This window comes from Pinus tabuliformis, chromosome 9, assembly GCF_031772625.1.
Source record: "Pinus tabuliformis cultivar Carrire ecotype Pingquan chromosome 9, CPIR1, whole genome shotgun sequence".
NCBI lineage: Eukaryota > Viridiplantae > Streptophyta > Pinopsida > Pinales > Pinaceae > Pinus > Pinus tabuliformis.
The window spans coordinates 147,183,006-147,206,082 of NC_142307.1; the positions used below are offsets into that span (position 1 = coordinate 147,183,006).

Sequence of the window (23,077 nt, forward strand, 5' to 3'; positions counted from 1 at the left end):
AAAGCATGGTTATAAATAAACTTGGGGATGCTCCTAGCCATATCAATTGCCTCTTTGATGAAGGAGAGTTTCCCATATCCTCAAGCAACAAATCAAGACAATGTGCTGCACACGGAGTCCAGAACAATGTGCGATGCCTCTCCACAAGCATCTTGCCAGTAGACACATAATTAACCGCATTGTCTGTTATGACTTGCACCACATTCTGCACACCAATCTCCCGAATGAACCCATCTAACAACTCACATATCGTTGCTGCATCTTTGATATGTTCTGATGAATCCACTGATTTAATAAACATGGTACCTTTAGGACAATGTACCAAGAAATTTAGAAGGGTCCTACCCTTCCTATCTGTCCAACCATCAGACATCACTGTGTGTCCAGTAACTTCCCATGTTTTTTTCAACTCCGCCAATCTAGAGTTGATGTCCTGCTTTTCTGCTTGAAGAATTGGCCCCCGCAACTCCTCATATGTAGCACTTTTGTACCCTGGGCCCACAACAACAATAGCATCACACATTGGCTGCCAAAATGGATTGGTTTTGGTGATGCTGAGAGGTAAGTCGCTCCAGAAAAGACACCTCCCCATGACTCTATCTGCTTCTTGCTTCTCCTTTTTTTTAACAAGTGATTTTATGCCAGGTTGTGATCCATGTCCTGTTCGTGGAACAAAAAATGATGACCTCGCACTAGCAGTAGCAGGTGATGCTGTGGAGCCCCTCCCACTACCCTCAGCATCAAAATCAGGAGAAGATATCCCTAAAGATCTACCTACACGTTCAGCCTTGTTTCTTTCTGTCTCTTCCTTTTTTCTATCTTTTTCGTCAATTGCCTCAAGAGCTTTTTGTATAAGCTTTGAACTAGAAACTGTACAAATCCCAACATCATGTCCAGTGAGTCTAGCCAGATGGTATTTCAATCGTGTAACCCCTCCTATCATCCTGGTCCCACACAATTTGCATGTAAGATAAGCCCAATTTGTCCCACCATCAAGCTCCCCATGCTCCCAAAATGGGTCCAAGGCTTTTGGCATATTTGAATTTTGTAGTGAGCTAACTCAAACCTAGGGCACCAAAAAAAAATTGAAATTAATAAGTAATAACCACATCATTTTACAAAATATTTTTTTTGCTACTGTTAAACACACATGGAAAAATAGAATAGGAAAGATAAATCAGTGAGTACATTTTTTTATTAACAGGAGATGTACATTTATAATACAATGTTGTGACTCTTGGGTTTCAGATCCCAAGGTCTCTTGGACTCCTTTTGTCCATTCGACTTCCACACTAACCCACTTAGGCTTAGGTGTCCAACATTCCCCCCTTAATCCGAAGGGTTATGTATGAGTCCAAGAAGAGAGCTGTAATACAAAATGTGCAAAAATGCATGGCAGCACTAGGCTGAATGTGCTCTATGAAATGTTGGTAAAAAAGGGCGGTGGTTTAAGGATGACCACCAACACTGGAACGCTTAGTGCAGTTCCCGGAACTCTTCCAAAACTGGCAAGAAACTGAAGTTTTCTGCTAGAGGAAGTGTTCTTAATCTGTGATGGTTTAAGGATGACCAACAACTCTGGAATGCTTAATGCAATTCCTGGAACTCTTCCAAAACTGGCAAGAAGCTGGAGTCTTCTGCTAGAGGAAGTGTTCTTAATCTGTGATGGTTTAAGGATGAACAACAACTCTGTAATTCCTGGAACTCTTCCAAAACTGGCAAGAAGCTGGAGTCTTCTGCTAGAGGAAGTGTCCCAGATTGCCAACTGAAGGCATGTTCAGGCATCTTTGTCTCTGGCTACAACTCTGAAACTGGTGTGGCAGGTTGTGGCTCAGGCTCGCTTGATGTGACTTTGAAGCTTGTAGATGACCATCATTTCCCCCCCTGTCAGGTACAAGGTGAGAAGATGGAGAAAACTCAACTGCAAGACTGTTCAATATTCTGGAACAAGTTCTGACATGTGTTTGGAATATCTTCTTGGCTGTTGATGCCCATTGCCAAGAAGCGATCCATCCAAGATGAATCTTTGTTCTTGCAGGACGTTTGTTTTTGAAGCATCTGTGTGAAGAATGACTGGTTTTATGACAGTGCTTACATCGATGAAGATCAAAACAGTGATCTTTCAGATGGCCAACTCGATCACAGTGTTGGCATTTCACGATCTGTTGTTTTTGTTGTTGTTGTTGTTGCTGTGGAAGAGGGGCAGAATCTGGAACAGCTGGAGGTGAACTGTCATGAAGAGAAGGTGAATTGTCATCAATGAATCCAGCACTCTGAAACTGAATGGGCTTGGCATAGTCTGGAATATGAAAGGACAAGTCCTTGTCATATCCAAGACCAGTTCTGTGCTTGTTGTGGACAAGTTGTTCCCAAGGTCTGATGATGGGCTTGGGAAGTGTAGACTGAGTTTCTGCATCTGCATGTACAACTGTTGCTTTATTTGAATGAACTGTACCATTATTAACATGCTGCTGATGGGTGGTTGTCTCAATGTTCTGAACAGAAACAGGTTTAGAATGGTGTCTATTTTGATGTAGCTCTTCTTGCTGTAGCTGTGATTCAATCTGTAAAAAATCAATCTTTTCCTGTGCATCATGCAGGCAAGTCTGAATGTCACACAGAGTGTCTTTGCTAACATTTACCTTCCCACCAATAGTGGAGTGTATTAGTGTATTCAGTAACTCTAATACATCATCAAATCTAGCCATTGTCTCAACAAAGAAATGAACACTCAACTAATTCCAGCTAACAATTTAGCTAATCACAAACAGATTTGTGTCCAGCAAGAATGAGAGGCTCGAAGTCCTTCCAACACAGATACAATAGATATGTTTCACCCTTAAAATGCTCAGGTATACCAAGATACGCTTTGTATGGATGCACAACTAAATGACTTCTTTCTTCTTTGAAATTCGAACTTCAACTACAGAAATGGATTACATATACCTCTGATATATCAACTCTAATAATAACAGGGATCTGAAGTAGAATATACCAGCAAATGTTAGGAAGAACAGTGGCTGTAGATAAGTGTTATAACATCAAAGAAGCTCCATCATTACAGAGAAAACACCACAGTGATAATATATGCAACGTATTCAGCTCCAAGACAGAGAAATAAATATGGAGTGTCTTCAATATATTCACAGCCACACATCCAATGAAATGAGGAAGTTTGAGACCCTTTATAGCAGAGGTACATCACCAAACATCACTTCCAATAGTCTATACTCATTAAGATTTCAAGCACAGGTACAGTGATATGCTGCTCAACTGAAACAACCACAGAAAATACAAGTTTGTAGCCTTGGGGCTAGATCATTTTTTATGCCCTTACCCTCTCCCCAACTACAACTCGCACAATCTTCCAGAATGATTTTCTGTTTGCATTTTGTTCACACCAGCAACTTACAGGAAGAGCACAACTCACTGTGATGGAAAACTCAACCTATTTCTTAGACTAAAGTCGGCCACTAGAAGGGAAAAGAACTTGTCCCTTGAAACAGAATGAAACTTGCCCTTTCGTGGGCAGAACTTCAATCTCAATGTATCACAGAGAGTACAGTCCCTTGGTTGTGGAAACTCAACCCATGAACTTCAGCAAACATTGGTGCTTGATCAGAAGAAGTCTTGATTTCAGAGAAAAAGAGTGTATAAATACCCAAATTTTCTACTCATCGATCCTGGGCAATATCAAGTGCACATATTTATGGGCGGTATCTCAATGTAAAAATTACACCAGAAATATCATACACAAAGAAATTTCCGAGATCCAAATCTAGAAGAATTAAATTACAATGTGATTTATACACACTCATCGCACAAAGCGTCGACCAACGACTTTTATCTGCAGTACATTCAAAACAACGGGCAGGATTCTCGAGCTGACGACGGCATATATATATTTGGATGGGATAATAAACATGCTGGCATTAATGTCCTGCTCTCCAAGGACTATTTGGCTCGTAATATAAGCTTCTTAATGTAATACAAGAGAAATGCCGACAATTTCATTTGCTATCTCTTACCTGAGCAATTCGTCTCAGTCGGTGCGCTGCGGAAGTCTTGAGGCAACTCCCGCAAGCATTCAGGCCTTTGCAAAACGACGGATTGAATCCTCTGAGTTTAAGAGAGAGCCGGACGAAAGCTGGGAGTATTGAGAGTTTTGAACTCTTACTGGATCAATCAGGACTCCACCTACAAGTATTATGAAGTGATACTGGTTGACGAGGCACACAAGGTAATACGAAATGATCCTCGAATCAACTGGATCTGTAATGCAGTTCACAAGCACAGGGAGCTTCGTGGACTTACATCAGAAGGAAAGAAGTACAGGGGTCTCCGAGGACGGGGCCATCTGTACCACAAGGCTCGTGCTATATGGAAAAGAAACAATACTCTATCTCTCCGGCGTTATCGATAGATTCATGGGTAGCATCTATAATAGCTTTGCATTCAAAACTTATATTGTTTCATTTGTCGGTAGCCTTAGTAGAGCAATCTCAACCATAACACTTAGCCCGTCAATTCAACATCATCATCAGACTCGGTCCATTGGCATAGGTCGACCCCACAGCCACGCAATTTCATTGCAATCTGATATGAAAAGAGGCTCTGAAATCTGTTCCTCCGATTTGTTAGCATTCAAATCCAGCGTACACTCAATTTCAATGAACGACATCATGAGAGAAAATCGACCCTGGGCTGATACTATGCCGAGGCATTAGGGACGTTGCACTTCTTTTATGTGATTTGAACTGCAGTCGCAGAACGAGCACGACACCATTGCTGACAGTAACGCCGAGTATCAATGATATTAATCAATGGCGACCTTCTCGGAGGCTCCTCCAGGCGACGGTAAGGCCGGAGAAAATCATCTTCAAAACTAAATGTACGCAATGCCACACGGTTGACATGGGTGCAGTTATCAATATCATGTCAAATTGAATGCATTATTCTGGGTAAAGAACACGGTAACGCATGAAAGTGGAGGAGCGTGGGAGGCTATACCAGGAAAATTGACAGAGGGACAGAGTCAGACTTCTGAAGAAATGGCAGAGGGATAATTTTCTGAAACCGCTGGGTGCATGTAAGAAGTAGACCTGATAGACAGGGGTGGCAGCGAATAGCAGACAACCGTTATGGCAGAAAGCGCACAAAGCTTATCTTGGACAGCGCTGGTCAGGCAGACAAAACGCAGAGAAAGGAATATGGAGGAGCAGCGCAGGTATATGCAAGAGGTGGCAGCTAAATTCTAGCTGAGAAAATATTCATAAGTGATGGCAGAAACCATAAAACAAATGGTTCAAAGAAATTAGGCAGGGCAGGAATACGCCTGCTCTGATACCATGTTAAACACACATGGAAAAATAGAATAGGAAAGATAAATCAGTGAGTACATTTTTTTATTAACAGGAGATGTACATTTATAATACAATGTTGTGACTCTTGGGTTTCAGATCCCAAGGTCTCTTGGACTCCTTTTGTCCATTCGACTTCCACACTAACCCACTTAGGATTAGGTGTCCAACAGCTACATTATTTGCAATGTGAATGCAATGAAAAACCGTAAATGACAATAAGAGGGTGTATTTGAAAGTTACCAAAAAAAATGGAGTTTGCTCTCCAAATATGGAGAAAACCCTTGCATTTGCTCATGGGCATGAAAATCATAGCAAATGGAAAAAAAAAACAAGCAAAATGATCGTAGGCAAATAGGCAAGCAAGAATAATCCTAAAACTATCAAAAACTTAATTAACATAGTGGTTCATTTGAACATACCTGTTAATGGAAGAAATGAAATTGTCTCACTGTTCTTCAAGCTTAGATCAACAAAATCTTCACTGTTGGTGGCGATAATGGCTATTCAACACTCAAACCCTCGTTGGCAGCAAGCACATAGCTCTCCCCTTCCTTCTCTAGCAACCAAAAATGAAAATGATTGAAAAAAAAACCAAAATTGGACTTTTCTAGCCACGGCGGCATTTTTTGTTGTTGCCAGGCAATATTTTAGATCATAGCGTGATATTTCCCCGAGATATCGTCGATATTTCCTCGAGATATCGCCGATATTTCGGAGATATCGCCGATATTTCGGAAATATCGTGATATTTCCTCAGCGATATCTCGTCTCCCCGAAAATATCGCGATATTTCGGCGATATTGTCTTCACTGGTTAGAAACCCTCCATGCACTTTATCTCATTTATTCCTACCTACTTGTTATGTTACTTAAAAATTTATTTACAATGTAAATACTTAAAGTAAACACTAGTGCATGCTCAACATATTACAGATCAACAACTGAAGGAAACAAAAACAATCACACCATGTGACACCATTATTTTTGGACCAATGTCCCCGGAAAAACCCAATGTGGGAAAACCGGTGCAGCTATCTGAGGGTTTTCTTATTAAGCAATATCATAGTACAATCTGGGTGCCGAAACTGGCCTACCCAACAGAGAATTTCATTGGCAATAATACCTCTCAGTTTGAGACAAATCTCCCGACTGAAACTCCAAAAAATCCTTCCGGCAACTCCTCAGCACCAATCTGCCCCAGAAACCCCAGCGTGTGCCCTTTCTGGACTGCGTCAGCCCCTCTCTTCTCAGTGCTAGCCCTACGTCACCCCGAATGGGTCTGTGTCTGCCTTAGGAGGCCCTGCGTTAACCTTCTGGCCCTCTGCATCAGCAACGCTGGCCTCTCTGAGGCTTTGCGCAGCTCCCAGCTGCCTCTGCATGGCCTTGCGTGAGCCCTAGCTGACTCTGCGTCCCTCTCCCTGGCTACTACGCTGCTCTCCTAGCACTATCTATGCCTCTCTGCCTCTCTGTACTCAATGCCCCTCAGCTGCAACTCCCAATCACTAATTCTATCTCTCTTAGCAAACCCCGCTCTAGAGAATGGAATGACTGATCACTCTGGTGTCTTCTCCAAGTGACCCTCAAGCCTCCTCTTATACTTTTCTCGTTGACATATCAACAGTCGAGATTAAGTCCCTAATCAACGGCTAAAATTAGATCTGGCTTGATCCATGTCTTTTGGACCATTCTAACACAGTTTCATATTAATTCAAATTAATATTTTAATTTCCCAAAGTTTAGACTTAGGAACTCCAAAAAAATATTAATTATTTTAATATCTCCTGAACTGTTTAGAATCTGCCCAAACCCTTTCTAGGTATTGGAGATCTCATGTGCCCTAACATCTCCACCAAATTTTGTGGCTAGAGCACATTCGATGCTACCCCAAATCAACAAAAACCCTCTTATATGTTGCATTGGTTTTCCTGCATTGGTTTTTTCCGGGGACAATTGTCTAAAATAACGGTGTCCCTTGTGTGATTGTCTCAGTTATTTAAGTTGTTGATCTGTATATGTGTTGAGGTTGCATTTGTGTTTATTTCGATATTTATATTTATAAATAACTTGTTAATGGAAACAACAAGTAGGAGATAATAAACCAGATAATGCAGTAGGAATTTCTAACGTGTCAGACTTAGAAATTTCAACAAAGCACCCATTGAGTGCTTCTAGGTTAAAGAGTCATTGTCATATATTGAAGACCCTATGGGCACATTGTATCTTGTAAAGAAAAAATTATTTTGTCTTTAAAGTGTCGAAATACCTCCAAGATCAAGTCGACCTAAGGAGCTGTCAAGTCGGCCTACATGAAGAGCCACGTCTACCCCTTGGAAGAGCCTATATATAGAGAGGAACTCGTCCTCCATTAGACACATTCACTCATCTCATTCTATGCAAAGAAGAGGAAAAGAAGTCGAAGAAGAGGGTACGAAGAAGAGAAAGTCGAAGAAGTCGAAGTGCTTGGGCTAGATCTCTCTCTCTTGAGAAGGTCAAAGTTAGGGTTTTTGCGCTGGGACTATCTTTTGGTTCGATCTTGGAAGAAGAAGAGAAGGAAAGGCAAGTGAAGGTCTCTTAGGGTGTCTCATTAGCCCTAAGACTCAAGGAAAGGCAAGCAAAGGGAGGAGAAGGCTATTCAATTGAGATGGAAGTCTCCAAGAGAAGCAGCAGCAGTTGTCGTGAGCCAGAACTTCAGATCTACAGTGGGAGGTCAAAGTCAATAAAACAGAAGGCCGAGTTGATCTTGATCTTGGAGGGTATTTGTCTGAGTCACTAGGTCATGGTATTTGTCAATTGAAGAATCTATAAGAAGAGAAGAGATTTACAGGTTTTCCCCTCAAGAGGAGGGGTTTTGGCCCTGGCTTGCAGCCTATATATTGTGTCACTGTTCTTATTGTTTTGGTAGTCATTTGATGTATCGCACACTGTAATAATAAGGAACAAAGCTAATATGTAAAAAGGTAACACAAACAATTATCAAGTTAAGAGAATTAACCTACTTACTGCCCTATTAAATTCTCAACACGAGCAACAGGACTTCAACAAAGATTTGGGAGCAGGATTCTGATGGAGAGGAGGTCGAATCAACTAGTGCGAGTAGCCAGTTTGGTAGTGCAAGTGGCAAAGGAGCTCGTTTCAGTGATCCAAAGCCAGATCTATCACCCAGAGGCAGAGCGAGTGGGCCAAGAGCGGTGTGGCACAATCGAGTATCGGTTGAGGTATACTAGAGGTGATGGTGTCAAGTTATGTGGATATATAGATGCAGACTGGGTAGGTAGTTCAGTAGATCGAAGAAGCACATTAGGGTGTTGCTTCAATATTGGATCAGGGGTTGTCTCGTGGTGCAGCAGGAAGCAGAAATATGTGGCACTAAGTTCTAAAAAAGCAGAATACATGGCAACTAGCATGGCCACATGCGAAGTTATTTGGCTTCGAAAGCTGCTACTGACTTTGTTCAGTCAAAGGATGGAGTCGACCAATATCTACTGTGATAATCAAAGTTGCATCAAGCTCTCTGAGAATCCAGTGTTCCATGATAGGTCAAAGCATATCGATATAAGGTACCACTTCATCAGAGATTGTGTGTAGCGTGGATCAATTTGACCACAACATGTTCCCATAGATTAGCAGATTCTTGATATACTCACACAGGTGTCCATGCTTTGGATTGGAGAGAGATCCTGAGTTGGTATCCTATTGATGGAGTATCATTCTTAGTTAGGAGCACAGTACATCAGGAGCCCTTAAATGCGAGGGTAAATGCATGTTTTAATGGGCAGTGGGAAGTGCACCGACCGTTCATCAATATTACAGCAACACTAGCCCAGCATCAACATTGTGGGATTGACCTTCGTCTATGCCAGAGGTTGGATTGGAGAGAGTTCATGAGCTAGTATTTTATTGGTGGAGCAACATCTACAACCAGAGACATAGCACAACCAAAGTCATGGAGTATGGACGAGGATGATTGGCTATGGTGGCTTTGGGATCCAGGTGGATCCATGGATAGCAGATTGAGCCAGCGGTTCATGTGGGATCCAAGTATTGGGGGATCCATTCATATTTGGATTAAATGGAGACATGATGTGGTCCAGTGGTTCATATGGGATTTTGGTAGCAGTTTGCAGATGCCTCTATAGTGGACAAGTGTGAATTACTTGAAGACAATGTTAATTTTTGTAGCATCAGAGGTGTTCTAGTCTCCAAACTTTGTGGAGAGGCTAAAACACAAAAGTTCGCCATAACATAGAAATCGTTTTTGGAAATTCCACCTATAAGTGTCTCAATTAGATTATTAGCCTATTTTTAAATATTTCCTAAGTCTAAACTTAGGAAATCTGATTAATTAATCATTATTAATTGAGATAAGGTGTGAATCATCTAGAAACTCACACGGATCGACTCCGATAAGTTCTTGGCCCTTGATTAAGTTTTAATCTTGGCCATTGTAGGTCCAACGGAAGATTATAAGAAGTTGATGGGTAAATGGAGAATACACGCTTGAGATTGATTTCCTTGGAGAGTTCAATTTTCCAGAGAGCATCAGCAGTCACTAGAAGAGTTCGAGCTTCAGAAGGGAAGCAGAGACAAAGAGGGGCAGGGACAATGAAGCCGGAGGAAGATTTTCCAGTTCCGATGAGTACATTGCAGAGAGGCTGAGATTTCTCTAGGAGGTTGCGCAGAGGCAGCACAGAAGCTTTAGAGGGCAATTCGATTTTGCTAGGGTGAAGTTGCTTATCAGTTCCAGAGGCTGAAAGACATTTCCAAAGTGTCGTAGAGATAGTTTCCCAGTCAACAGCAGGCAAGACGGCTTGATTTGCAGAAGTTCCAGCCTATAGCATTTGAGGGACTGCGCAGAGGTGACGCAAGGCTGGGTGGGTGGCTTCCTTTTCAGAGGCAATCAAGTGTCGGGATTGCTTGGAGTGAGGGTAATTTCCCTCAGATAATTGTTGCCAGTATTTTCTCTACTAGATTGCCAGATTTCGGCATCCAAATTGTACTATGATTATTTCACTGTTGCATAATAAGAAAAACCCTCGGCTACTGCACTAGTTTTCCCAAGTTGGGTTTTTCTAGGTACATTTGTCCAGGAAATAATTGTCTCAATTTTCATGTGTCTGTGCTAGCATATTTCTCAGTTTCCAGCACTTTTATTTTCCACAGAATTTATTTGTGAAGGTTGCAATAGTGATTAATTCATTGTTGTTGTAAGCAATAAACTGCATAATTAAATTACAGTTAGAAGAATTAATTCCAGTCATTGCAATAAAATTTCATAGCGAAATTTTCTCCGTTGCAGAATAATTTCATAGCACGAAATTTTCACAGGCAAGCAATCTTGGGGCGGGAGGATTTGTCGTGTCCCCATTTTTATTTTCCTCTACAGTAAAATCAGGGTGCTTTTCCAGGCCACAGGATGGCCAAGTCATGGGAGCAAGATTATGTCATCAGGGGTCCCAGGGGAGTTTCGAGGAGTTTTTATAGGATACGATGGCATTCGTTGGGCATATTCCATCATCCGCACAGCTTGCCTTTCATTCTATTACATTTTGACAACTTTCATAAAACAGGGTTATTAATGGGCTTGACTTAAGTAATTGCACTTGAGGTGGCATTTCAGGAGGAGTATTTGATGGAATATCTCAGTGCAATAGCTCATTGGAACCGGGACGAGAAGACCTACAGGATGGGATGGTAAGAAGTGACTTTGAGTGGCTTGAGGTGGGATGGTGGCTGATTTACCATTTTCCTATATTAAAAAGGTATTTTAAGAAAAATGAGAGGGAAAAAGTATTAAGTGATTAAAATAATAATAAAATAAAGGCTTCTAGAGGGGTCCATCAAATCTATAAAAGAGGAGGAGATCATTTGGAGACATCCTTGAGTTGAGTATTCTTCTTGTGGAGAGGTTTGGAGAACCGGGAGCTCCCAATGTCAGCAGTAGCCCCAGGACGGAAATCCTCGGGTGATTCAGCGAGAGTGGGTGAGTAACCAGCTCTCTCCCCTAGTGAATCCACTCAAGATTCGCAGGTTGCAGCATATTGATTGGTCAGTTCACTTTTGAAGGCCCAATGCAGCATTGGAGCAGATTCGTTTGGCCTGTTTTTTCCATCTCAGCTATTTTGACTGTAGCAGCATGTAAACCCCAGTTTATCTATTATAATAAAGGTTGAGATCATTTTTGTTCCTCTTGTGATTATTTTGGCAGTACTCTTACATGGCAATGTTTTGTTAAATGAATGAAAATTTTATCTGAAGCATTTTGTCAAGTTAAATTTTGAGAAATCGCCAAATTTTTCAGTTTGGTACATTACAAGAAAAGTATTAAAAAGTTATATATATTCCAAAAGTAGATACAAGTTTACATATTTCCCCATTTTACACTTGTATCTAGACATTGTGGTTGCAGATCTGCAGGTTTGGAGGGCTCTTTGCTAGCTCTTCCTGCATTTTACAGCCATCCGAGTCAAGTTCTACAGACTCACAGCTAAGTATTATGCACTAGAACTGGTCATTTCATCTCTATATAAATTTTATAGTTGAATTTATTGTAATAGAGTTGAATCTCCTTCACTTTCCAACTATTATTATTGTTTTAATTAAGTCTGGATAATTTATGAGCATTATAAATTAATTAAATTCAACCCAGAATTCTGAAAATCAATTTCCAGCTACCTGGAAATTGTATTTTCAATCAAATTCATAAGAGGGGAGGCCCCCAAAGCCTCTATATTGCCCCTATAATCTTTCCACACCTTAGAGTAACCACCTAGGGGTGTTTTGAACACTATGGGGTGTCTGCAATTTTCAGATCAAACTATTGTCCCTGAATTCTATGCAGACTTTACAGTCTGTCATATAGGACAGCAAACTTTTCTGAGCCATAACTTCTTAATCAACCACCCAAACAGAGAAATAATCACATATTTGGGTTAGGATACTTCAGTAAACCAAAATCTATAGGCCACACAATATATCTTTAAAAATATTTTGGCTACAAATATTTGTTGAAGAAATCTACTCTGTTTTTAGTACCATTTTATGCAGGTCAGCAAACAAATCAAGAAAACCTCCATTGCAAAGGCACTGGACATCAACCAGAACTTAGGGATTCCTCCCTTGTCTGTTGAAGAGGTGTTGAACCTAAATAGCAAGGGTTGGAGCCGAGGTAACAGTGGGTCTTTGCCTTGAGTATGTCCATCTAGCAACGTTGCCACGACCTTAGCAGCCCTACTAAAAAGAACAGTAAGAGTAACAACCACTTATAGGATATCTTATATATGCAGTCATTGATAAAGTGAAACAAAAAAAATGTTATACAAAAAAACAAAAAACAAAAGCAAAAACATATAGAGCTATTGAGAAAAAGAAATTATTCAACCATACATAGCAAGATCAAAATTTATGTTGTTTATGGATCCCCCAACACGTTCTGTAAAGATAACTACATTCTCCCTAGGAAATTAAAAAATATCGAAAGTTGAGTTGAGCAATGGACATCAACAAACACACAGAGGAAGCAGATATTAAAAAATAGGTGCCACAACCAAAAGCATACAGGAATTTCTAGTGATACGTCAGCATTACAATGTCACCAACACTTTATGATGGTCGTGACTTTATTTTCTAATCCTATTTGGAAATTCCTGTTGCAATATTTCTAAACAATATTATGATATTTTGTGAGAATTAAAAAGAGCATCTCTAACTCTTCCATAAAACATCAAATATTTTGAAAGAGTATAACAATGTGGCAAAAAGTTTAATTGCGAGTTCATGATAGATGTTATTAGGTCCTATTGTTGTAACATACATAGAGAGAGAGAGAGAGTAAGGGAGCATTACTTACTAAAAATAGGGCACGGACTTTGCTCATTTCTAAGAACAGATACCCAATGCTTGATCAAGGGATGTGGGGGGACAAAAACCTGAACATGTCAGCAATGATCATCCTAAACCATCAGCAGTTAAATAGTTTTCCAGGATTTGTAGTCACTATTTAGCCACTCACTATAATGAAATGTCATAATAGTTTAAAATGGCAATAAATTAGAGTACCAGCATCCTTTCGCCAGAAACATTCCTTCTTTTTGTTGTTGCTAAACACTTGGCCCCATACCTAGCCTTTCTTGTTTTCCTAAACTGAAAGATGAAACTTGGAAGCTGCAAGAATTATATAAATACCTCAGCATGTGAACTAATTGAAAGGACAACAAAAACATTGTCTCAATGGACAAATGTCACCAGACAACTTGCATATATAAGTCATTTTATAAACATCAAACAGCACTTCTATATATTAGTTTCGGTTGCTCTGAACCAGTTCTGCATTCTCCTTCAGCTGTATGAGCACTTAGTTTGTGAGGAACACTCTGCTTGGAGGGAGAGTGCTTCATGTGAGAGACCCTCTTTAGGGTACTTTGCCTCATAGCCCAATTATCATGTATCTTATAACTTGGACTAGGAGGACACACTTGTTGCATAAACATGTGGAGTAGGTGAGTTGTCACTTGTCAAATATGTGGTGTTGCAAAAAAATATGTGGAGTGAGTGAATTGCCACTTGTGGACATGTATCTACCTACTTGACACATGTAAAGTGCTCCACTTGCGGACCTAGTCTAGGGTTAGGGTTTTACCTTGCTTCTAACTCCCTCGTTTTACTCTATAAAAGGAAGGGGAAGCACATCACTTCATTACTATTAACACAATACAGAGGAGAAAGTATAGAAGGAATGTAACCTGTTGTGTGATTCTTCATTTGGGTTGATGTAGCTTTGGAGAATGAAGTGAAAATAGGGTTTGCTAATAATTAGCATGTGGTGCCCCAGCTAATGTTTGCTATGTTTGTGAGAAGCATTGTTTGGGATAAGCTGCAACATTTTTGCATTTACAGCTTGGGATGAGCTAAAATGTTGTTGTAATCATTGTCATTTTGATAAGAGATTAATTTTTGTGATGCTTCCTAGTTGTGGAGCCCATGTCATCGATCCAAGCCACATGAAATGGGATGTCATGGAGCTAAGTATGACATTATCATGTTGAGCAATGTTCAAAGGGATCTCAAATCATCATCATCAAAACATCTCATAAACAAGGCATCGTCCATCAAGAAGGTATAATGCCAACCTAGGGGAGTCCTACCATCTTTGGGGTACATCAACTCTCTAAGCATTGCCTTGGCTCAAATGCATAGTGTTTCAAGTCCTAGAGGGAGTTGAGAGTGCCATCAACTGCACTAGATGTCCTCACTAAAGTGTTGGAGAGGCATCATGCAATCCCTCAAGGGATGGCAGTTGTACCTAGTAGTAAGCATCTAAAACACACTCATCGAATCAAGTGAGATCAACATCATAGGTGCAAGAACCATAAGAGTATCAGAGTGGGCAAAATTTAATGTGAAAGTGTTAATTTTAGATAACAATGATATGTTCTATGCTTAGCACAATTTCTCCAATCTTCTTTTAGCAGCCCAATGACAATTTCCAATAATTTCCAGTAGCAATCACATTGATAGCAAATGCATATAGAACATAAAATATATGCAGAAGACAAGCCAAGACAAGAGGACACTAGATTTGGCAAATGCCAGGGAAAAACCCCAATGTGAGGAAAATCCTTTGATCAAATTTTTTTATTATTATTCAATAGTTCAACAGAGAGAGAGAGAGTACAAAAAATCAAATTCACCTACCCAATACACAGTCAAATCAGCCTTGTCAAATTCTGCAGTCAAACTTCAGCCCTAACTAGAGAGTCAACATTGGTCAAAACAGCGGCAAACCTTCTCCAATGTAGCTCGGTCTTGCTTGGTCAAACTCGGCCTGAACAGGAGGTCAAATGCAGCCCAAAACAGCTCAATCAAACTCTATCAAAGGAGAGAAAATCTGCTGCAATTTTCTGCAATCAAACAGAAGTCAACCCTAAAGTCAACACAACTCAGTTACGACTACCTCTCATGGAAATGGTCATAGATGAATGACTTTCTTAACACAATTGAATCCCAAAAAATGATATCTAATATAATGCGCTGTGAAAGACCCTCAATACTTAAATACATAAGAGTGAAGGGAGCTCTACTTGAATGGTTCATGAAGCACAATACTTGCTAAGGTTTTGCAAATGGGGTAGCAAGCTAAGTGGGCTTGATTGTGGGGAAAACTCCACAATTAAGCGCGCTTGAGCCAGAGGCGATCAAGGATGGGTGACCTCCCGGGAATGTTGATTTCGGGTAGCATCGGATGTGCTCTAGCCATGAAATTTAGTGGAAAGGTTGGGGCACATGAGATCTCCAATACCCAGAAAGGGTTTGGGCAGATTCTAAACAGTTTGAGAAATATTAAAATAATTAATATTTTTAATGGAGTCCCTAAGTGTAAACTAAGGGAAATTAAAATATTATATGTGGATTAATATAAAACTGTGTTAGAATGGTCCAAAAGACATGGATTAAGCCATATCTAATCTTAGCTGTTGATTAGGGACTTAATCTCGGCCGTTGATATGTCAACGAGAAAAGTATAAGAGGAGGCTTGAGGGTCACTTGGACAGCACACCAGATGATCAGTCATTCTATTCTCTAGAACGGGGTTTGCTAAGAGAGATAGAATCAGAGATCGGAGTTGCAGCTGAGGGGCAGTGAGTACAGAGAGACAAAGAGGTAGAGATAGCGCCGGGAGATCAGCACAAGAGCCAGAGAAAGTTCACGCAGGGCTCACGCAGAGGACCAAAAGGCTCATGCAGGGCCTCCTGAGGTTGATGCAGGGCCTCATGTGGCTGACGTAGACCCATTTAGGGTGACGTCGGGCCAGCGCTGGGCAGAGAGAGGCTAATGCAGTCCAGAAAGGCAGACGCTGGGCTTTCTAGGGCAGATTGGAGCTGAGGAGTTGCCGAAGGGTTTATCCGGGGTTTCAGCCAAGACATTTGTCTCAAACTGGGAGGTAATACTGCCAAGGGCATTCTCTCTTGGGTAAGTTGGATTTGGCACCCAGACTGCACTTTGAAATTGCTTAATAAGGAAACCCTCAGATAGCTGCACCGGTTTTCCTGCATTGGGTTTTTCCGGGGACATTGGTCCAAAAATAACAGTGTCATTTTCAGTGCTTGTATCTATTTCCTTCAGTTGATGATCTGTAATATGTTGAGCATGCACTAGTGTTTATTTTCAGTATTTACATTGTAAATAACTTGTTAAGTAACGGAACAAGTAGGTAGGAATAAATCAGTAAAGTGCATGGAGGGTTTCTAACTGGTAGACTTAGAAACTTCAACAAGGTATCAGAGCATGGTTGCAGATCACAGGAGAACTGAAGACATCAGCCGAGTGGAGCAATAGCAGCAGAAAACAGTTGTCCCGAGTGACAGAAGTTGTTTCTAGCATAGCAGCAACAAGGGAAGGGTGACGCAGTGCCTACGTCATCAAGGGTGAGCCAGGAAGAGGCAGCACAGAAGCTAAGGGGGGCACAGGGAGACTCACGCAGAAGCTAGGAGGGCTGACGCAGTTGGCTGAGGAGGCCGAGTTACTAGTGTTGGGATTGCGCAAAGCCTAGGAGCTTTCACCTTCAGGTTGTTGGGGTTTAGGAGGTTGTGGGAAAGTTGCAGAGTGGAGCTAGTGAGGTGTTGTAGTCAGAACAGTACCTAATAGGGCAAGGCCAAGAGGAGGGAGTTGCTACCGAGGGTTTCTAGCCGAGAAATCCGGATCAATGGTGCGGTTGCACAGACGATCAGAGTAGGGGGCATCTCGACATCGGTAAAAGGATTTCCATGAGGGAAATCGAGACTCAGAGGGAGTCACATTGAGAACTTCCAAGAGGGAAGTAGAAGAGCATCATGGCACTACACAGAGTAAGCGACAGGACAGACTGGACGAAGCGTCAAACCTCGCAGTCTGCAAAGCCAGAATCTTATCCGTACTTGACAGAAATCGTGTCAATTGAAGACGATAGCTATCCCAGTCGACCCAACTGAGAACGACAAGTACGAGGAGGCAATGGCGAGGGCCAAGAGCATCATCCTTGACGAGGTCAAGGACCATGTAATACCACACATTTCCTAGAAGGAAACGGCAAATGAGATGTGGGAGGCCCTAAAGAAATTGTACCAACATACTTCTGTGCAGAGAAGGTTGTTACTAGAAAATCAGTTGAGGTCTAGGAAACCGGATTCGTCCTAAACCCCCTGCGAATCCCGAATCCGGCGAATCCGACACAATTCGGTCCGGATTCGTGTCCAAATCACAGGACACGTCGTGTCCGAGGGCGTGTCGCGATTTTAGGACACGTGTCCGGTTTCCAGGACTCGCTAAGCTCAGCGCGGGTATGAAAAGGGTGTGTTTGCTCATTAATATTTTCATTTGGTAAGTGATTTGTGCTGTTGCAGCAAGGAGTAGAGCATTTTGGCAGCTTCATAATCAAGTCTAGGCCCTAGTATTGATATGCTATTCATGGTAATGTTAAATTCTTAAAGTAAAAGTGACATTCTCCTTAATCTTCATTTTCATCCTTTTACTTAAATTTTTAACATTACCATGAAATGACTCAGGATGTTTGAGAGTGGTTCCAGCCTCATTGGATTTCATATGGAGAAAGTAGAATTTTAGATTTCATTCAAAATCCAGCAGACTTATCAGTTTTTCAGGATTTTAGGATTGGGGGATTGCAATGTTTCCATTGAATTTTGTCATGTATTAGGGTATGGAACTCGTATTTAATCAAGAGCACCAAACCAAGAGCTTCTGAATATGTCGCTCCCACTCCCATTTTCGCTCCCGCTCCCCGCTTTCGCTCCCGCTCCCAAGTAACATTGTTCCTGATGATATGGGTCTGGACACCATTGTTGAGTTGGCATTGGCCAACATGGATCTCAATGATCCAGTGCTAGAGCCTATTAGATTTGATGACTTAGAGGGGTCAGCCTCCGTACCAGCAGATGCAAAGGCGACTATGGATACAGGGGAGGAGGAGGATGTAGAGGAGAGCAGTGGGGACCATGATGATGGGGACAGTGATGCTGATTCTGATGCTGATTGATGCCTTGAGGCTTGTATACCTGTAGTTGTTTTATATTTTCTATTTCTATTTGCCATTGGCATTGCACCAACACTACCTATGTAACACATTTTGATTTGATGACTTAATGAGAAAACTACAGTTGTCAGTGTGTTTATCTTACTATCTTGTAGTTGTAAGTTGTCTTTCAGTTATGAATTATGAATCATGATTTATATTTTTAATAGATTTATCATTTATGTGACCAGTACCACTGACATTTATTTGAATTTTGTATGTACTATGCATGCTAATAGCTATAGATGAAGATCTATGTTTGAAATCAATAAATTTGTATCATTAATTAAAATTTGTGTAAGAAATATGATAATATCTAATTTTATATATATATATATATATATATTAATAAAATAATATATAACGTGTCCTGTTCCGGGGGATCAGCGTGTCCCGAATCCGACACCACGAATCCCGAATCCTACGTGTCCCGAATCCCCGTGTCAGGTGACTTAGGTTGAGGTCATATCAGATGAAGAAGGGAGAACCGACTGACACTTTCCTCGGAGGACTGAATGAGATCTAAGATCAGTTGACTGCCATAGAAGCCACGCCGGATGAGGAATTGATGGTGAAGACAGCCCTGAATGCAATCTCAGAAGACTGGGAGGTATTTGTCCAAAGTATATTGGGCAGAGGGACACTTCCACCTTGGGATGAGATGTGGGTGGCTCTTCGCCAAGAAGAGATCAGACTGCAGACAAAGGCGGGAAGCAGCAGTAAGGGGATCAGAGTCAAAAAGGAAGAGGAGGAAGATGTTGCCCTAACATATGAGGGAAAGCAAGAAAAACGGAAGAAGAAGGATCTCTCCAAGAGAGAGTCTTCTGAGACTAAGGCAGCACTAGCAAGGGCAGAGAAGGAAGTGGAGACAGACGATGACTGTGCCATGAGTGCACACGCGCCACTTGAGCGGAAGTGGGGAGACATCGAGTTTTAGTCAAGCGGACTACAGGCGATGAGGGGCAGGAATCAGGATCCTCGAGGTACCCAGCCTCTTGGATTAGACCTTGCTACGAGAGGCCTGAAGAGGAGTAGCAGGACTGGCTAATGTGGGTAGAGATGGATGCGGATAGAGCAGCAGAGAGAGCTACAGGGCAGGATTCCCAGGACAGCGCGAGGCTAGCAGGCTGCAACAGTGTGAGAGGCACAGGAGTGTTGCACCAGTGCAAGATGGCACAGAGAGGTGTGCAACGGTGCGAGATGCAAGGAGTTGTTGCAGTAGCGCAAAGGTCAGAGAGGGAGCACTTGTCAGCAACAGAGGGAGCTTCAGCATCAGGAGGGTCTCTAGCCCAACAGACAGGTTAAAGTTGGGAGATCAGTTACTTACTTCTCAGTAACTGAGTTGTAGTGCAGCAGTGGGCAGCACAATGCAGCGTGATGAGAGGAGATGCAGTGCAAATGCAGCAGTGACAGTGGCAGAGCCATAGGCAACAACACGAATGCAAAGGGAGTTGTAGTACAGATGCAACAGTGGCAGTGGCAGAACCATGGGCAACAGTACAGGATACAGTGGTGCAAAGGATGGTGGGCAGTAGGCCTAGCATCAGCACCAGGACCAATGTCGGCTGATCAGGGTGATACTCATGAGGAGTATTACTGGAACACAGTCCTCGCTAAGAGGGAGTGTTCATTTGGGGTAGCATCGGATGTGCTCTAGCCACGAAATTTGGTGGAGAGGTTCGGGCACATGAGATCTCCAATATCCATAAATGGTTTGGGCAAATTCTAAACAGTTTGAGAAATATTAAAATAATTAATATTTTTAATGGAGTCCCTAAGTCTAAACTTAGGGAAATTAAAATATTAATGTGGTTTAATATAAAATTATGTTAGAATGGTCCAAAAGACATGGACCAAGCCAGATCTAATCTTAGTCGTTGATTAGGGACTTAATCTCGGTCGTTGATATGTCAACAAGAAAAGTATAAGAAGAGGCTTGAGGGTCACTTGGAGAGCACACCAAATGATCAGTCATTCTATTCTCTAGAGCAGGGTTTGCTAAGAGAGATAGAATCAGTGATCGAAGTTGCAGCTGAAGGGCAGTGAGTACAAAGAGACAGAGAGGCAGAGATAGTGTCGGCAGATCAGCACAGTAGCCAAAGAGAGTGACAGAGTAGCAGCCAGGGCTCACGCAAGGCCACGCAGAGGCAACTAGGAGTTGTGCAGTGCTTCAGAGAGGCCAACGTAGCTGACGCAGAGGGCCAGAAGGCTAACACAGGGCCTCTTGAGGCTAACGCAGACCCATTCAGGGTGACACAGGGCCAGCGCTGGGTAGAGAGTGGCTAACGCAGTCCAGAAAGGCAGACGATGGGGTTTCTAGGGCAGATTGGAGCTGAGGAGCTGCCGAAGGGTTTATCCAGGGTTTCAGCCGAGACATTTGTCTCAGACTAAGAGGCACTACTGCCAAGGGCATTCTCTGTTGGGTAAGCCAAATTTGGCACCCAAATTGCACTCTGAAATTGCTTAATAAGAAAACCCTCATATAGTTGCACCGGTTTTCCCGCATTGGGTTTTTCTGGGGACATTGGTCCAAAAATAACAGTGTCATTTTCTGTGCTTGTATCTATTTCCTTCAATTGATGATCTATAATATGTTGAGCATGCACTAGTGTTTATTTTCAGTATTTACATTGTAAATAACTTGTTAAGTAACGGAACAAGTAGGTAAGAATAAATTAGTAAAGTGCATGGAGGTTTCTAACTGGTAGACTTAGAAACTTCAACGGGAAGTCCTGGTTTCTGGGTGTGAGCCCCGGAAGTGATGATTGACGCTATGTGATTCATTTCACTAGTTTCAATCCCACTTCTTTACCCCTGTGAGCATCACCCAATGCAATGAGTGCTAAGTGGGCTATTCAAAAATCATGAGAAACTAGTCAGGTACAACTACCTCACATGGAAATGGTCATAGATGAATGACTATCTTAACGCAATTGAATCCCAAAAAATGATATCTAATATAATTCACTACAAAAGACGCTCAATACTTAAATACATAAGAGTGAAGGGCGCTCTACTTGAATGGTTCATGAGACACAATACTTGCTAAGGTTTTGCAAATGGGGTAGCAAGCTAAGTGGGCTTGATTGTGGGGAAAACTCCACAGTTAAGCGCGCTTGAGCCAGAGGCGATCTGGAATGGGTGACCTCCCGAGAAGTCCTAATTACCGAGCGCAAGCCCCAGAAGTGATGATTGACGCTATGTGATTCATTTCACTAGTTTCAATCCCACTTCTTCACCCTTGTCAGCATCACCCAATGCAATGAGTGTTAAGTGGACTATTCAAAAATCATAAGAAACTAGTCAGTTACGACTACCTCTCATGGAAATGGTCATAGATGAATGACTTTCTTAACGCAGTTGAATCCCAAAAAATGATATCTAATATAAAGCACTGGGAAAGACCCTCAATACTTAAATACATAAGAGTGAATGGAACTCTACTTGAATGGTTCATGAGGCACAATACTTGCTAAGGTTTTGCAAATGGGGTAGCAAGCTAAGTGGGCTTGATTGTGGGGAAAACTCCATAGTTAAGCGCGCTTGAGCCAGAGGCGATCTAGGATGGGTAACCTCCTGGGAAGTCCTGGTTACCGGGTGCAAGCCCTAGAAGTGATGATTGACGCTATGTGATTCATTTCACTAGTTTCAATCCTACTTCTTCACCCTTGTGAGCATCACCCAATGCAATGAGTGCTAAGTGGACTATTCAAAAATCATGAGAAACTAGTTAGTTACGACTACCTCTCATGGAAATGGTCATAGATGAATGACTATCTTAACGCAGTTGAATCCCAAAAAATGATATCTAATATAATGCACTGCAAAAGACCCTCAATACTTAAATACAAGTCAACATGTCCAAAAAAACTCTCTCCTCCCAAAATCGGAATTTTGACCCTTAAAACGCAATCAAACAAGGTCAAGAACCCTTCGGCCAACGTTGATCAATGCTGGTCTGAAGTCTGAAATTTTTGGCTTGCAATTTGTCTTGTCCCAAGCTATACAAACCAATCTGATGAAGAGAGAGAAGAATGTGTGAGTGAATGATGTCCAAATGAGGTGAGAGGTCACTCCTATTTATACAATTCATTGAACGTGAAAAGACACATCTATTGGGCTTATTGAGCCTACATTAGGTTGAGACCAACCTAAACAATTTTCACATGTGAGTGAATAAATTCAAAATTTCACTTCTACTTGCCCGAATGATATGATCTTTATACCAAACTTGGACCTCTCGAAAAGAGGAATCCAATGCAATCATCATCTCCATCAAATGAGTTGTCCCAAGGTGGAATTTGACCCTAGTTTCTAATTTTAACACTCCTTCTCAACTAGGGAGAATTCCAACTGCCAATCCATCTGTCGTCATCATGCCATCCTGTCATCATGTACCATCTCTGTCATCTCTGCTCTGCTATTCTCTGTTGAACCATGAAGTAATAATGAAGAAGAATTGATCGAGAGTGAGTCACAAGACCTTACCACTCTCCACTGACAAAAGTCAGTCTAGAGGTAGAACCTCAAATGATCCCAGATCAAGTTGTTGAACACCATGCATCCTAGACATAGGGAGTACGACAGTACACGATGCGTCCATCGGTAGTGCTATGGTCCCTATCCACGTTTCCCAACTCATTGGCCAGATGAGA

General features: G+C 41.7%; 1 protein-coding gene across 6 annotated transcripts in view; it reads right to left on the bottom strand.

The window, feature by feature from the left end:
- The window catches only part of LOC149147537 (uracil phosphoribosyltransferase-like), a 328,480-nt gene that overhangs the window by 299,661 nt on the left and 5,742 nt on the right, over positions 1-23,077 (bottom strand). For 5 of the 6 annotated variants that reach the window (XR_016262486.1, XR_016262488.1, XR_016262489.1 and 2 more), the window contains exons 2-3: positions 13,418-13,522; positions 13,209-13,287 (exon numbers count right to left, since the gene is read on the bottom strand). Coding sequence is in view for 1 of the 6 variants with exons in the window: in XM_089439250.1 (XP_089295376.1) it covers positions 13,209-13,287; positions 13,418-13,522 (184 nt within the window). In the remaining 5 variants the exon portion in view is untranslated. Of the gene's footprint in view, positions 1-13,208; positions 13,288-13,417; positions 13,523-15,052; positions 15,259-23,077 lie in introns of all 6 variants that reach the window. The other variant, XR_016262490.1, reaches the window with a different exon arrangement.